Source organism: Pituophis catenifer, unplaced genomic scaffold (genome assembly GCF_029215685.1).
Source record: "Pituophis catenifer annectens isolate HBS135680 unplaced genomic scaffold, rPitCat1.0.hap2 SCAF_1, whole genome shotgun sequence".
NCBI classification, from domain to species: domain Eukaryota; kingdom Metazoa; phylum Chordata; class Lepidosauria; order Squamata; family Colubridae; genus Pituophis; species Pituophis catenifer.
In genome coordinates, this window is record NW_027256881.1 from 305,227,159 (window position 1) to 305,241,261 (window position 14,103).

Genomic DNA, 14,103 nt, shown 5'->3' on the forward strand with positions numbered 1-14,103 from the left:
TCTGATCATACCAAGACAGAATCATTCAGAAATATAAATTATAAATATGGATAAATAGATACCTATAGTAGTAATGACAGTTCCTGCAAAGAAAAAGGCACTTCCAAGGTCCCAGTGGCTGCTGCTATTAGAAGAATCTCCAACGGGGTTGACTCCTGCACTGGTAGCATTCATAACCCGCTACAAAAAAAGAAAAGAAGCAAATTGAGAGCAGAATATATTGTAACTGAACAAAATATCTTGTCTTCCAAATGCAAGATTGATGATGCTTGCTGCCAATTCTTTTCTCTAAAGTTCCAGGCAATAAAAAAATTATCCATTGTCTACTGCTTGGCCTCTCTGATACAAGATGTCCCACACAATTTCTACATGCAAAGCCGTATTCCTCTATCACTGAGTCAAAGCTTCTCCCAGAGTCCATTGGAGTTGTATATCTGTAACTCTTTTAAGTATAAAATAAAATAGATCCCTTCAAACACCATGGGTTCCCAGTAATACACTAATTTACAGGGACACATCTCAAGAAGATGCAAGATGCTGCATTTTGCAAGATACAGAAGCCAAAGAAAAGAACTTACCTGTGTAAGTATTTAAGATGCATACTATCTTGTGTATCTCCTTATGTCAACTTTTCTATTTAAACCTTCTCTTATGGTGACCTTCACCATTGTTAAGATTATAAACTCTAATATACTTCCATGCGGGAAGCAATTTTTGGAATCTGTAATTTGTAAATCACTTCTAACAAAGTGGGCAAAACCATTTCATGCATGGCAAATTCTGTATCTTTTGAAACATTCATTCCCCACAATACATCACACATTACTTTTTTACCAGCATTTGCACCATGATACAAAAATGAATTCTGCTCTAACGTTTCAGCTTTTATATGCAACACAGAATTATTTGCTCCATTTTCTCTTTCAGCTACTTTAATACTTTGATTTTCACTCCTCAGTTTGTCATGTGATCTAACATTTACTGCAAATAGTTCAATCTTGGTATACAACACAGCTCCATGAAAATGCATGTGCATTTATGTCCTCAATCAACACACATCTACAATCGCTACAAGCATCTTATATTATATAAAAGCATAAGATATCATACTTTTATCTATAACTACAATAAAGAAAATATCACATATTCTTATCTTACTCTCTGTTCAGCATTTCCAACACATTTAATTTAATTATCACACTTCCTTTCTACCATATAACATTCTTATTACATTCAACATAATCATGCAAAACATTCCATAATTCAAAACTCTTTGTTTCCTTATCTATTTTTCTAAATTGACAAGCTTACAATAAACTTTTTCCCTTATATTCATACATTACTCAGTAACCTGAAGAACAGAAATCTGGTTTGCACACTCTTTGCATAACACAAAGTGTTGCACTTTTCAAATTTTGCTCACTGCTACTTCTCATCCCTTGCAAGCATAATTCTGCCAACTTTCCCATGATACATAACAAATCAACATAATTTTGCATTCATTCTTGCTTCCTTCTCATGTATATAGGAAGACAATCCAGATACTCTAGAGACTATCTTGCAAGTCAACATATTGTTGACTGCTTCCCAACTACAAGTATATGTAATATTATAAGGTGTATTCAGAATTCAAGAAACAGGAATCTGGTATTCCCAAGAGATTTATTTTCCCATTTGAATGTAGAAATGCAACAGATTAATAAGTCTTGAATCACATGCATGCCAGTTATATATTCTCTTTGAGTGCTAATTTGAATGAGTGTCCATATTGTCAAAATGGAGGGTGAAACATGGAAATTCACCTCTTTTTTAAATGACTAGCATGCATTGCACGCACAAAACAAGACAGGGCTTCACTCACACACACTTGTGCCCACCCCCCTACCAATTTTGACATTGTTGGCCTCCTCTCTGGATGTCTGCTATCCAGGCTTTTCTCCCTTGGGCCTCTGATTTCTAAGCCATTTTCTTCTGCATAGTCCTCAGTAATCTAGAAAACTCAAATTCTCCAAAAGCTTTTTTTTTGTCCCAAGCAAAGGAAACAATGCATGAAGAAGACAACGTATGCAGAAAAAAAACCTTCTTCCTTTGTGGCCAATTAATTGCCCACATTATTTCTGTTGGTGTGAAAACAAGTAAACAAGTGGTGATCTGTTAAAGCTGTGCACAATTTAATGGCATTCTGCATTTAGTTATCATCAAGTGACATTTATGAGACTACTTGGCTGGTATAAAAATTTGGTTCACAAATCCGTAACAGAAAATGCTGCCAACAGAAGTTCTTTCATTGTCTTCAAATTTAGTTCCATGTGCACTATATTTCATTAATCTAGACAAGAGTTTATGATTGCTATTGAAATTTGTAAAAAAAAAAATGAATCAAGAACTATACTATTCCTAATTATCTTTCAAAAGGTTATGTCACAGACATTTCGGATTGCACCTCAACTTTCCTACCCACATTAGCAATGCAATTTATTTTTTATCTTGTTTTTCTTTTGGCCAGGAGCTGACATAAAGCTCTTCTCCCAGGTCAAGAACTCTGCGCTTTTACCTTTTCTTGCCAAATGTTTTTTATATTCGTTTCATGAATGGATTCTCATGCATGAAATGAACAAGGGGTCCATGTAGCAATTGTGGTGCCATGTTAAAATGAAATGGCAATGGCACACAACTAACTATAACAGTTAACAGAGTTGGAAGGGATCTAGGAGGTTCACATTTATGTGAAGCCGCTGGGCGAGATCATCCGTGGCTTTGCGGTGAGATACCACCAGTACGCTGATGACACCCAGCTGTACATCTCCACCCCAGGCCACCCCAACGATGCCCTTGAAGTGATGTCCCAGTGCCTGGAGGCTGTGCAGATCTGGATGGGGAGGAACAGGCTCAGGCTCAACCCTTCCAAGACTGAGTGGCTGTGGCTCCCGGCATCCCGATATAGTCAGTTGACTCCATCACTGACTATTGGGGGCGAGTCGTTGGCCCCCACAGAGAGGGCTCGCAATCTGGGAGTCCTCCTGGATAGGCAGCTGTCCTTGGAGGAACATCTGACGGCTGTAACCAGGGGGACCTTTTGTCAGGTTCGCCTGATCCGCCAGTTGCGGCCCTTTCTTGATCGGGATTCCCTGTGCACAGTCACTCATGCCCTCGTCACCTCTCGCCTTGACTACTGCAACGCTCTCTACATGGGGCTCCCCTTGAGGAGCACCCGGAGGCTCCAACTGGTCCAGAATGCAGCAGCGCGGGTAGTGACGGGAGCAGCCTGGCGCTCCCATGTAACACCGCTCCTGCGCGAGCTGCACTGGCTCCCGGTGGTCTTCCGGGTGCGCTTCAAGGTGTTGGTTATCACCTTTAAAGCGCTCCATGGCATAGGGCCTAGCTATCTTCGAGACCGCCTGCTGCCACCGACAATCTCCCATCGACCCGTGCGCTCCCACAGAGAGGGCCTCCTCGGGGTGCCATCAGCCAAACAGTGCAGGCTGGTGACCCCCAGGGGGAGGGCCTTCTCTGTGGGGGCACCTACCCTCTGGAATCAATTGCCTCCAGAGATAAGGAGTATCCAAGACCTCGGTGCCTTCCGCCGTGCCCTTAAAACCTTCCTTTTCCAGCAAGCCGGGCTGGCCTAATTTTTTTAAGTGTTTTTAAGTGTTTTGTTTATTGTTTTTAATTAATGGGGCCAAATTTATATATGTATATTTTAACTGTATTTTAATATTTGTACTTGATGTTTTTACTTGGCTGTTCACCGCCCTGAGTCCTCAGGGAGAAGGGCGGTATACAAATTCAAAATAAAATAAATAAAAATAAAAATCTAGTCCAACCCCCTGCTCACGCAGGAGACCTATACTAGGGATTCAAACCGCCAAACTGCCGATCTTTCTGATCGACAAGCTCAGCATCTTAGCTACTGAGCCACCTAGCCAGGCTGAGTGAGACAGGCTGAGACATAAAGTGACCCACTCAGCAAGGATAAAATAATCCCACCAGAAAAGAGAGCACATTGGTGGTTTTATTAAAGGCTTCTAATAAGTGCATGTGTTGGGCAGGATATTAGCAACAGACGATCAAAACTCCAAGTTGACTGTAGGAAGTAAATGAACTAAGAGAATCAAAAGATTTGTCCGGGAAAAAGTAGGCCCTTGGAAAAATGATTTACCTACATACACTGCTAATGTTTCAGTAGCTATTGTTCCAGGTTACTGAAAGAAACTGTCACTGCAGCACATCAAAACTGAAAATAATACCAAAATGTATGTTTATCTAGGAAACATTTGCATTTATATAAAGTGAAGTACTGAAGTTTTCAGATACTGGAGGGAAACACAAGATTGTCCTATGTAGAATCTTTTCACTCTTATCTCAAGAAGAGATTGGACTGCCATTTGTCAGAAATGGTGCAGGGTCTCCTGCCTGGGCAGGGGGTTGGACTAGATGACCTATAAGGTCCCTTCCAACCAGGGGCGGGTTCTAATTACCTTTACTACCGGTTCGCAAAGGGATTGTGCGCGTGCACACGTGCAGAAGCTTCTGCGCATGCACAGATTGCTTCTGATGATGTCAGGGTCAGTGGGCGGAGCCTCCCGCCGGTTTTACTACTGGTTCTATAGAACCGGTCCGAACCGGAGGCAACCCACCACTGCTTCCAACTCTATTAATCTGTTAAGATCTGTTAAGAATACACAAACTGGCATACGTAGCCACGTCTCTGCCCAGTTAGAGTATGCATCAACCACTACCAAAAAGGTTTGCCCCTGGACCGGGCCAGCCAGGTAAATATGGATTCGGGACCATGGGCTTCTGGGGGTCTCCCATTCTGTAGGGGTGGCTGTGGGGGGTGCTGGCTGGGACTGCTGACAGCTCTGGCAACCCTCTACCCACTTTGTGACAGCCTGATCTAACTTAGGCCACCACACATAGCTGCGACCCAAAGCCTTCATCCTGGCTCTGCCAGGATGCCCTTCATGCAAAGATTTTAATATGGGGGTGCGTAAGTTAGGGGGACCACTATTCTGTTGCCCCACAATAAGCAACCCTTCAAGACGGACAGCTCATGCTGTCTCGCCTTGTGTGGCAGGAATTCCTCCGGCAGATGTCCCTGTGGCCACCCCCTGCGCACCCAGTCAAGAACCTGTGCTATGGTGCAGTCTTGTTTGGAATATTTGGCAATGTCGGCCGCGGTGACCAAGGTAGGAAATTCGTCCATCAAGAACACAGTTGAGGCAGGAGCCAGGTCTTCCACAGCTAAAGGAAGAAGGCATCAGCTGAGACCGTCCGCGTTGGAGAGCTCTCTGCCAGGCCGATAGACCAGCTGATAATTGTAAGCTGCAAGGAAGATGGACCATCTAGATAGACGAGGGGACATGATCTGGGGTGTTTGCTTGTTGGCAGCTAACAACCCCAGCAGGGGCTTGTGGTCAGTTATCAATTGGAAAAAACGGCCATACACATAGTCGTGAAACCACTTGACAGCAGCAACAGTCGCCAGGGCCTCTTTATCGAATTGACTATAATTTCTTTCGGCCGAGGATAAGGTCCGAGAAAAATAAGCAATTGGAGCCTCAGTTCCATTTGGCAGTAGGTGGCTCAGGACAGCCCCTATGCCATATGGAGAGGCATCACAAGCCAAAGTTAAGGGGATACTGTCGCTGTATTGGACCAGTACTACATCTGAGGTAAGGAGATCTTTGACAGCAGTGAAAGCCGAGGCCTGGGCCTTGCCCCATACCCAGGGAGCCTTACAGTCTAATAATCTATGAAGAGGTTCCGCCACAGATGCCTTATGTGGCAGGAACACACTGTAAAAATTGAGTAAGCCTAGAAAAGCCTGCAATTCAGCTTTGCACGTCGGAGTAGGGGCTTTTTTAATGGCCTCCACCTTTGATGGGGTAGGGTGCAGACCTTTAGCATCTATCAGAAATCCTAAGAACTCAACCCTAGGAACCCCAATTGTACACTTAGATTTTTTGAGCTTAAGGCCCGTTTGCTGAAACCGGGTGAGAACTTGTTGTAAGCGGCTAATAAGGGCAACTTGGCTGGTAGCCGAGATTAAAATGTCATCGAAGTAAGGGATGACTCCCGGTATTCCATGTAATAGCTGTTCCATAAGACCCTGAAACAACCCAGGAGCCACACTGAATCCAAATTGTAAGCGACGGCACTTAAAGGCACCCCTGTGTGTGACAATAGTCTGGGCAGCAGCTGTGGCATCATCCACAGGGAGCTGCTGATATGCCTGTGCCATATCCATCTTGGCAAAAATAGACCCCTGACCCAAAGAGTGGAGGAGGTGCTGGACCACGGGGACTGGATAAGGGTGTGCTTGCAGTGCATGGTTCAGTGTGCATTTGAAATCACCACAGATGTGCACGGAACCATCTGGTTTGGTGGGAATGACAATGGGTGTCTCCCACTTAGAATGATCTGTGGGCTCAAGCACCCCCTGCACAATCAACTTATCCAGTTCCTTGTCCACTTTAGGACGTAGTGCAAAAGGCACCCGTTGAGGCTTAAGCCAGATAGGGGACACTTGGGGATCAATGTTGAGGGATATAGGGTTTCCCACATATTTACCCAGGGAGTCATCAAAGACTTCAGCAAATTCAGTAGTCAAGGCCTCAAAATCGTTAGTGGTGGTAGCATGAATGCCTGTGATGTTGAGGCCCAAGGCCTTGAACCAATCAAGCCCTAGAAAATTGGGGAGGTTCCCCCTTACAACTAGTAATGGGAGGCGCCCTGAGAACACGCCTTTCTCCACTAAAAATTTGGCACACCCCAGAATGGGAATATTGTTCCCTTGATAGTCATGAAGCCTGGTGTTGCAGGCAGTTAGGTGATCCCTGGAGAAGCTAGGGACTATTGTTTGTAGTGTGTTCCAGGCAACAATGGTCTTGGAGGAGCCCGTGTCCACTTCCATCTTGCAGGCACCCCTTCTATTCTGAAAGTTAGAAAAAGTTTTTTGTTGGGGCTTGTAGATGAATGGCTGATCGACACTGCAGGGTTGGTGTCCTCTCTGATGATGGTGAAACAATCCTCTCTGGTGGCTTGGTGGCCTCTTTGGAAGCATCTGGCTGAGCGAGGGGTGTTGTCCTGTGGGCTGGAGCGACAGACTTTAGCCAGGTGACCCCTTTTGCCACATCGTCGGCAGACTGTGGTCTTAAAACAGCACAATGAGCGAGGATGGTTTTCACCGCAGCCGAGGCAAGGTGCTTGTTGTTTTCGTTCTGTTTGCCGTTTGCTTGTTGGGGATGATTTGAGGCGACTCACATCATCTTCCTCATCTGTGAGGTCATCAGAAAAGACATCATCATAGTGAACTGACCGGGCAGTTGCAAGCACGGATGGAGCCCTGTGCATCTCAGCCGCAGATTTTTCTGACATCTCATATGCGCACGCCTCATCCAAAGCAGATTGGAGGCAGATGTCATTTTTTGCTAAAAGGCGACGTTGTAGTCTCGTGTCCCTCACACCACACACCAGCTGCTCAAGGAGGGAATCATCTAGGTTTGGGAACTCACAATCTATTGCAGCGGCCCTGAGGGAAGCCATGTAAGAGTTAATGGACTCCCCTTCCTTCTGGACCCTCTGGCGGAATGTAAATCGCCAGGACATGCGAGAGGGAGCAGGCGCATAGTGTGCCTTTAGTTTGCCCATCAGAGTGGTCCAGGGCACGGTAGAGACAGGTTGAGGAGCCATCAGAGCTTTAACTTTATTCTTTTAAACTTTTGTTTTCCTTAGGCAGACAGAACCTGGTGCAATGGCAAATGTTGCTATGCCCATTACAAAGAGACCCTAATTTTAAAAATCCATATTGATATAAATTGCAAAGTGATTGATTCTTTAAATCCTATTCATTCCACACATTTCTCCCAGATGGCAATTTGGGGGTCATTTTATACGTAGAATCTCTGCTTCTTATCTATTTTTAGCAGCTACTCTCATTTGCCTCTTTACTTGTCTAAAATCCATTCCAGAAACTTACACTTTCTGACATTTTACTTTTCCAAAAATAGTTCCCATGAGGGTCCCTAAAATGCCGTAGGACAAAAGTGAATTCCCCTGAGCTGAAGCTGGCTTTTACAATGAAACAGCCTGCTTTTTCATTAGCAAAATGGTCATTCTTTAACAGACTGAGGTGAAAGGACAGGATAAAATGCCCCATGCTTGGCCCAAAGCAGAATCACAATACTGTATACAGCTCAGGTTACAATAATGCAAGGGGAGTGGGGGGACCAGGAACAATTATCTGGAAAGGTCATTGGCTTCTTTAGCTGGATATGATCAAGCTGAGACTCATTAGACATTTGTTCTGGCTTTCATTGGATTCCAGCCCTGAGCAGGGGGCTTACTCAGTGGCCTAAATAGCCTTTTCCAATTGTACAACTTTAAGATGTTAGGTAAAGGTAAAAGTTCCCCTTGCACATATGTGCTAGTCGTTCCCGACTCTAGGGGGCGGTGCTCATCTCCATTTCAAAGCCGAAGAGCCAGTGCTGTCCGAAGACGTCTCCATGGTCATGTGGCCGGCATGACTAAATGCTAAAGGTTCACGGAACGCTGTTACCTTCCCACCAAAGGTGGTCCCTATTTTTCTACTTGCATTTTTTATGTGCTTTCAAACTGCTAAGTTAGCAGAAGCTGGGACAAGTAATGGGAGCTCACCCCGTTACGCAGCACTAGGGATTCGAACCGCTGAACTGCCGACCTTTCGATCGACAAGCTCGAAGCATGGTAGCCACTGAGCCACCGTGTCCCTTTTGTCTTGGATGTCTTGGATATCCACATTAAGGATATATCCTTCTCTGATTTGTCATTTTTAGTCAAAGTTTCTATCTCCCGAGTTAGTATAGACAGGCAATTCTTATGGGTAATGACTGTTATGCCCAAGACATCTGAACCCATAGGGACATCGGCATAAGCCAATACTTTAATAGCAATAGTAGTAGCATTTTCTAATCTAGAAACTCTCAATTGCTATATAAGAAACATTTTAAGATTACTATATCTCCAAAACTTCCTGGAGATGTCCATTTCATAGCCTTATTGGTTAGGAATAGACAATATGGATGTCTTATTTGCTTTTAATTAAGGCTGGAACAATCTCTAGGCAGTCTCCCTTTACCATATCCCCCAACCTCTTCCTATTTTCTGGGCCTTTCTAACATCCTCCACTGTCTCAATTCTCTATGATCTCTTTCCATGTTTCAGTTATTTTGTTACTTTCCATCTTCTCTTTCATTCAAAGGAAAAACTGAAGAGGTATGCCCATGTAAGCCTTTTTAAGCTCTCAAAGAATGACAAAAGGTCAAACAACCGTCTATCTAAATGTCTTCTTTCACAAAATTCAAAATCGGTATTTTAAATTATTCTCTGTTTTTCATTCTCTTTCTTCTTTTCTTTCTTTTTGTCTCTCCCCACCCCCCGTGTGTGTGTGTGTGAGAGAGAGAGGGGGGGGGATGAAGGGAAGGAAGGAAGGAGGGGGACAGAGAGATCTTGCTTTTCTTCTCTCATCTTCATCTCTTCCTTCTCAATATTTGTGAATGATATCTCCTGTCTTCTGGTGCAACTTCCAGAAGATGTTATAGAGTTTGGGACAATGTCACTAAAATCATTTTTATTAATTTTTATAATGATCCAAAAATAAACTCAGGCTCATTAACCATGATAATTATTTCTAACAGCTACTATGAATATAGCAGAAATGCCTCTAGCTGAGGCTCTTTTGCAGACTCTGAATGGCTTGGGGTAGAATGTTCCTGCCAGACCTCTGCTTTATTTCAAGGGTTATATTCGCCCTTTGTCTGGAAGGAAAAATAAGCATATATAAACTGAATATATGTTCAGTTTAAATTGAACATTTCCCTTTTAAACTGAATGTACAACTGACTTAAGAAAAACATTTTATAGACTGCCTTTAACAGAAAATGTAAAACATGTATTGCAGGCAAATGCAATGTACATTACTCAGTATGAAGTCATTTTCCATGCTTTATTTCCTACTATAAGCATCATTAAAGGTAACTAAAATGCTGACGTATAATAATTGCACTTAAGCTATTGTAAAGGTTATGTCATATTCCTCTTTTGGCAGCAAACTCAGATCTGAGCAATTTCTCTCAGAAGACCAAATGTCACTCAGAGGACCAATTAAATAACAATCCAGACTGCAGCATTGTTTAGTATAGATTAGAAACAAGTAAACAAACATTGGCAGTATTTCTTCACAATTTAAAATAGGGTAAAATATACACATATATATTGTTTATGAAATATATACAAGGTATATGTTTTTCATTCTTCTTTCCTCTCTATATAAAACACTCATTTTAATTAATATGTCTTTGTTTTCATCGACATATATTTGAGATTTTTTGTGTGTTTTTGTTTTGTCAATTGTACTGGCCTAATGTGCACTAACTGTAACCAACTTTAATTCAGAAATTAAAGTCCTCGTAGCAAGATGATGAAATATATTTTATACAATCTGAATTTTACTGTCAGATCATAATTGCCTTAGATTGCTTCCAATGTGCTGAATTCAGATCCAGAGATTAAACTGGAAGTTTTCATTCAGTTGAATCTCTATAGACTTTTTAATTCCAATTTAAGAGCCACCTAAAAAGATAGCTGCAAATTTAGGAATCATGTATTGCTAGACACATTAAGCTAGTTATATTCAGTGTTGGTACTCTGACCTATTAGCTTCAGAGCCTCAAAAGCAGCAGTGTTCTTTGATTAGTAATGTATGGTCATTCTGCTAACCGTTTTTCCTTTTTTCTTTTTTTTTTTAGCTTCAAATTTGCATCCATAAAAGTGAAATAGCTCATGAAACTGTATGTATATATTAATTTATTTATTCCATTATTCAGCTGCCTATCTCACAGAATGTAACTCTGGGTGACTTACATTTAGGAACTCCTAGTCAAATGATATGTTTCAATTAATTCTTAAGTGAAAAGAAGCTGACACAACCTGTATCAATTATTTCTGCAAATATGAAAACGTATTATTTAGGTGCCGTTGTTTACAGATTCAGAATTAAAAAACAACAAACATGACAGGTGAGAAATTTGGACACCTTTAAGCAGGGGTGTCAAACTCACGCTGTCATGGTGGCGTCATGTGACATATTGGGACTTTTTTTCCCCTTTGCTAAATCGGGTGTGGGCGTGGCCAGCATGTGACGTATTCATCCCGCTTTACAGTAATAAGAAATAACAGTTTCCCAACATTTCCTGTAATCTTTCTACTTTTGGTTCTGGATCTTTTCCCCATCTGCAAAACTTTTTTCCCTATTTGCATAACTTTTCTGACCCAAAAATATTCTTAGGCTTTTCTGTGTGTTTGAGATCTTCCCATAGACGTTCAGCACTGTTCAAATCTAGGGACTATGAAGGCCATTCCATAGTATTTATTTTTTCTTATCTCTAAGCACTTTATTGTTAATTTGGAGGTATGTTTCATATTAGTGCCTTGCTGAAAAAACATTTTGACCAGAGATTGCTATTTTTTTGCATACAGGTATAAAACCAAAGGTTTTTAGATTTTATAATTTTCCTAATAAAGCAGTTCGACAGAGCAATCAGGTGGAGTTTCCTTGCATGTACAGTATATCGTCAAGAAAAAACTAGAGAGCCATCTGCAAGAATATATGAACCTAGCTTCCTTCATTGATCTGGGAATTGGACTTAATGGCCTAAATAGTCCTTTCAACTCAATGATTCTTGGACAACAGTATAGCTTCACCCTATTGTACTATTCACATTGCAGTCAGCCTTATATAATTTCCAGTATTCTTTTTCTCAGCCATACCATTCCCGCTATTTCTTTTTAACTCATCAGATGTACAGTTGCTCACTCCAAAAACTTGCTCTATCTATCACTGCAGGGGACATAGGAGTCTGCCAGTTGACGAAGAGGGAAAGTTCTATCCTGCATGCTTTTCTCCCTCTCAGGACATCCTAATGCAGATAATTTTCCAAGCCATAATTGCTAATTTCACAAAGTTAAGTGATAAACAGAACAATACAATATCTGCTGCAATTAGAATGTGAGCAAGAGGCACTATTAGTGTGGGAGAAGCAGAAAGTAAAAAAGAAACCATGTGGATTTAGCATCCAAGAAAGTTTTCTGATTGCCTTTCCCATAGTCTCTCTCTCTTTGCCAAACCCAAGTGCAGCTCCTAACAAGTTGCACAGGGCTCGAAAGGAATCTTCAATCTCAAATGGTTAGGTAAACAACATTTACTGGAGACATCAGCCCTTCTCTTAAAATCAAAAACAGAGACTTTGGAGCTCCTTCTCATAGCAACAAAACAGAAGAGGGGGAAAAACATGCAGCACAGGAAACAATTTTTTTTACTATACCTCATATAGATTTATTAAAAGTAAATTTCCCAATATGTGGTATCCATTCTGATGTTCTCACCTTAATCAATGCCTCCAACTCCTGCTGGGATACACAGTTGTTCTCTTGGAGGAATTCTGCTTTATCATTGGCAATTCTGGTTTTCTGACTGCTTTCTTCTGGCTGTTCCAAAGCACGAAACACAAGACCTCCTGTGACCAGATAGGCCACTACCACAAAGAAAATGGCTACCACTGTTTTCCACTTCATGACTGTCTGCAAACCCTGTGAGGGGGTTTCCATAGTGGCAATCACAGTTGCCCGAGGAGACGAAATAGAGAGTCGTGGTGCTGGCTTGGGTATATTAGTCTTATTGGTCACAGGCACACAACCTGAGGGAACAGTTGCCGGCACAATCACTGAAACAGAAAACAAAATTGTTGTGTTAAATCTGTATATGGTATCCTGGCTTTTTCTGTAGCTGAATCACAATAATGGTTCAATAATTTCCCACACTGCCTTATCCAAACCTGAGATGTTTGCTAGCCTAACTAAAGACTGAACATGCCAATTCCTATATATAAAAAATTGATTGTGTCACGAAGTTATAACCTTTTTATATTTTCAGCTGCTGCGATATAAACATAGTTATTGCTAATGATAATAGCTTTTCAAGTTCATGGAAAATTCTCCATGTTAATTCCTACACAATATGAAGCAGACTAGGTGGCTTCAGTACCTCAATAATAAATCCTTGGTATGGATAACGCATATGGTCTGGCATTACAGAATTAACAAACATTTTCTGAGGAAACTTTAACTGGATGCAAGATTTTCAAATGGGAATTGGACTAGAGAAACTAGACCCGCACACACATACTGCTTCTCTGATTGAAATTCCACCTCCTGGGAAGTGGCAATTAATCACCAAAGATGGGGAGTGACCATAGCTCAAACTGTTTTCCCACAAATTAAGAGACGATTTTCTAATTAACTGTTAGCTGAAAAATAATGCAAAGTGCCAGTATAGCCATGTTGTTTCTATCACAGACTTGGAATAAATGCCCTAGATCTGAATCCAAAATTCTTAACGCTGCCCTCAAGAACTAGTGTGGTACAATAGTTAAAAATAAGCAAAAATATTTGCATGGAGCTGCCCTGTCAAGTTCAGCCTGCCCCAAAGTGAAAATATAGGAGGACTGATATTTTAAGCACTATGCAAAAAGAATCTTTATAAATACTAGTACTACTGTAGATGGTTCTTCAACTAAAAGTAAATAAGAGATACAACAGCAGAGGTCTACAAAATCTTAACTATTCTGAGTATAAAACAACCCATTTCAAGCTCAAAATCCTTTCAAAATCATCAAAACAGCCCATTCCACACAAAAAAACAGCTGTTATGGACCTTCCAATCCCAAAATGAGGTGTTTTGAATTTGAAATGACATGAATTTGAAAAAAATGATATATCCCTATTTAGGTTTATGAGGCTTAGTTTTGCCTCTGCCTATTTCTCTATTTTCAGAAAGACTGAAATAACATGCACAGATATAGGGAGGATAACATGATGGGGAATAAGGAGCAACCTAGTTCTCTCATTGAATGGAGATTCTACTGTTTGTTTCAGTTGGAAAAATGGATTTCATTTTTCCAACTGAAAATGATCCAAATTAATGAAAATTAAAACATTTTTCTCAGTATATTAGGATAGAAACTATGATTACCTACAGTCTGAATAATGATATTCCTTCAGAACTAG

At 41.3% G+C, this 14,103-nt stretch overlaps 1 protein-coding gene across 1 annotated transcript in view; it reads right to left on the reverse strand.

Annotated features, from left to right (window-relative positions):
• KCNK10 (potassium two pore domain channel subfamily K member 10) overlaps positions 1-14,103 on the reverse strand; it is a 50,379-nt gene that overhangs the window by 15,967 nt on the left and 20,309 nt on the right. The window contains exons 2-3 of the mRNA XM_070931481.1: positions 12,424-12,761; positions 63-180 (exon numbers count right to left, since the gene is read on the reverse strand). Of these exons, the coding sequence (XP_070787582.1) occupies positions 63-180; positions 12,424-12,761 (456 nt within the window). The remainder of the gene's footprint in view (positions 1-62; positions 181-12,423; positions 12,762-14,103) is intronic.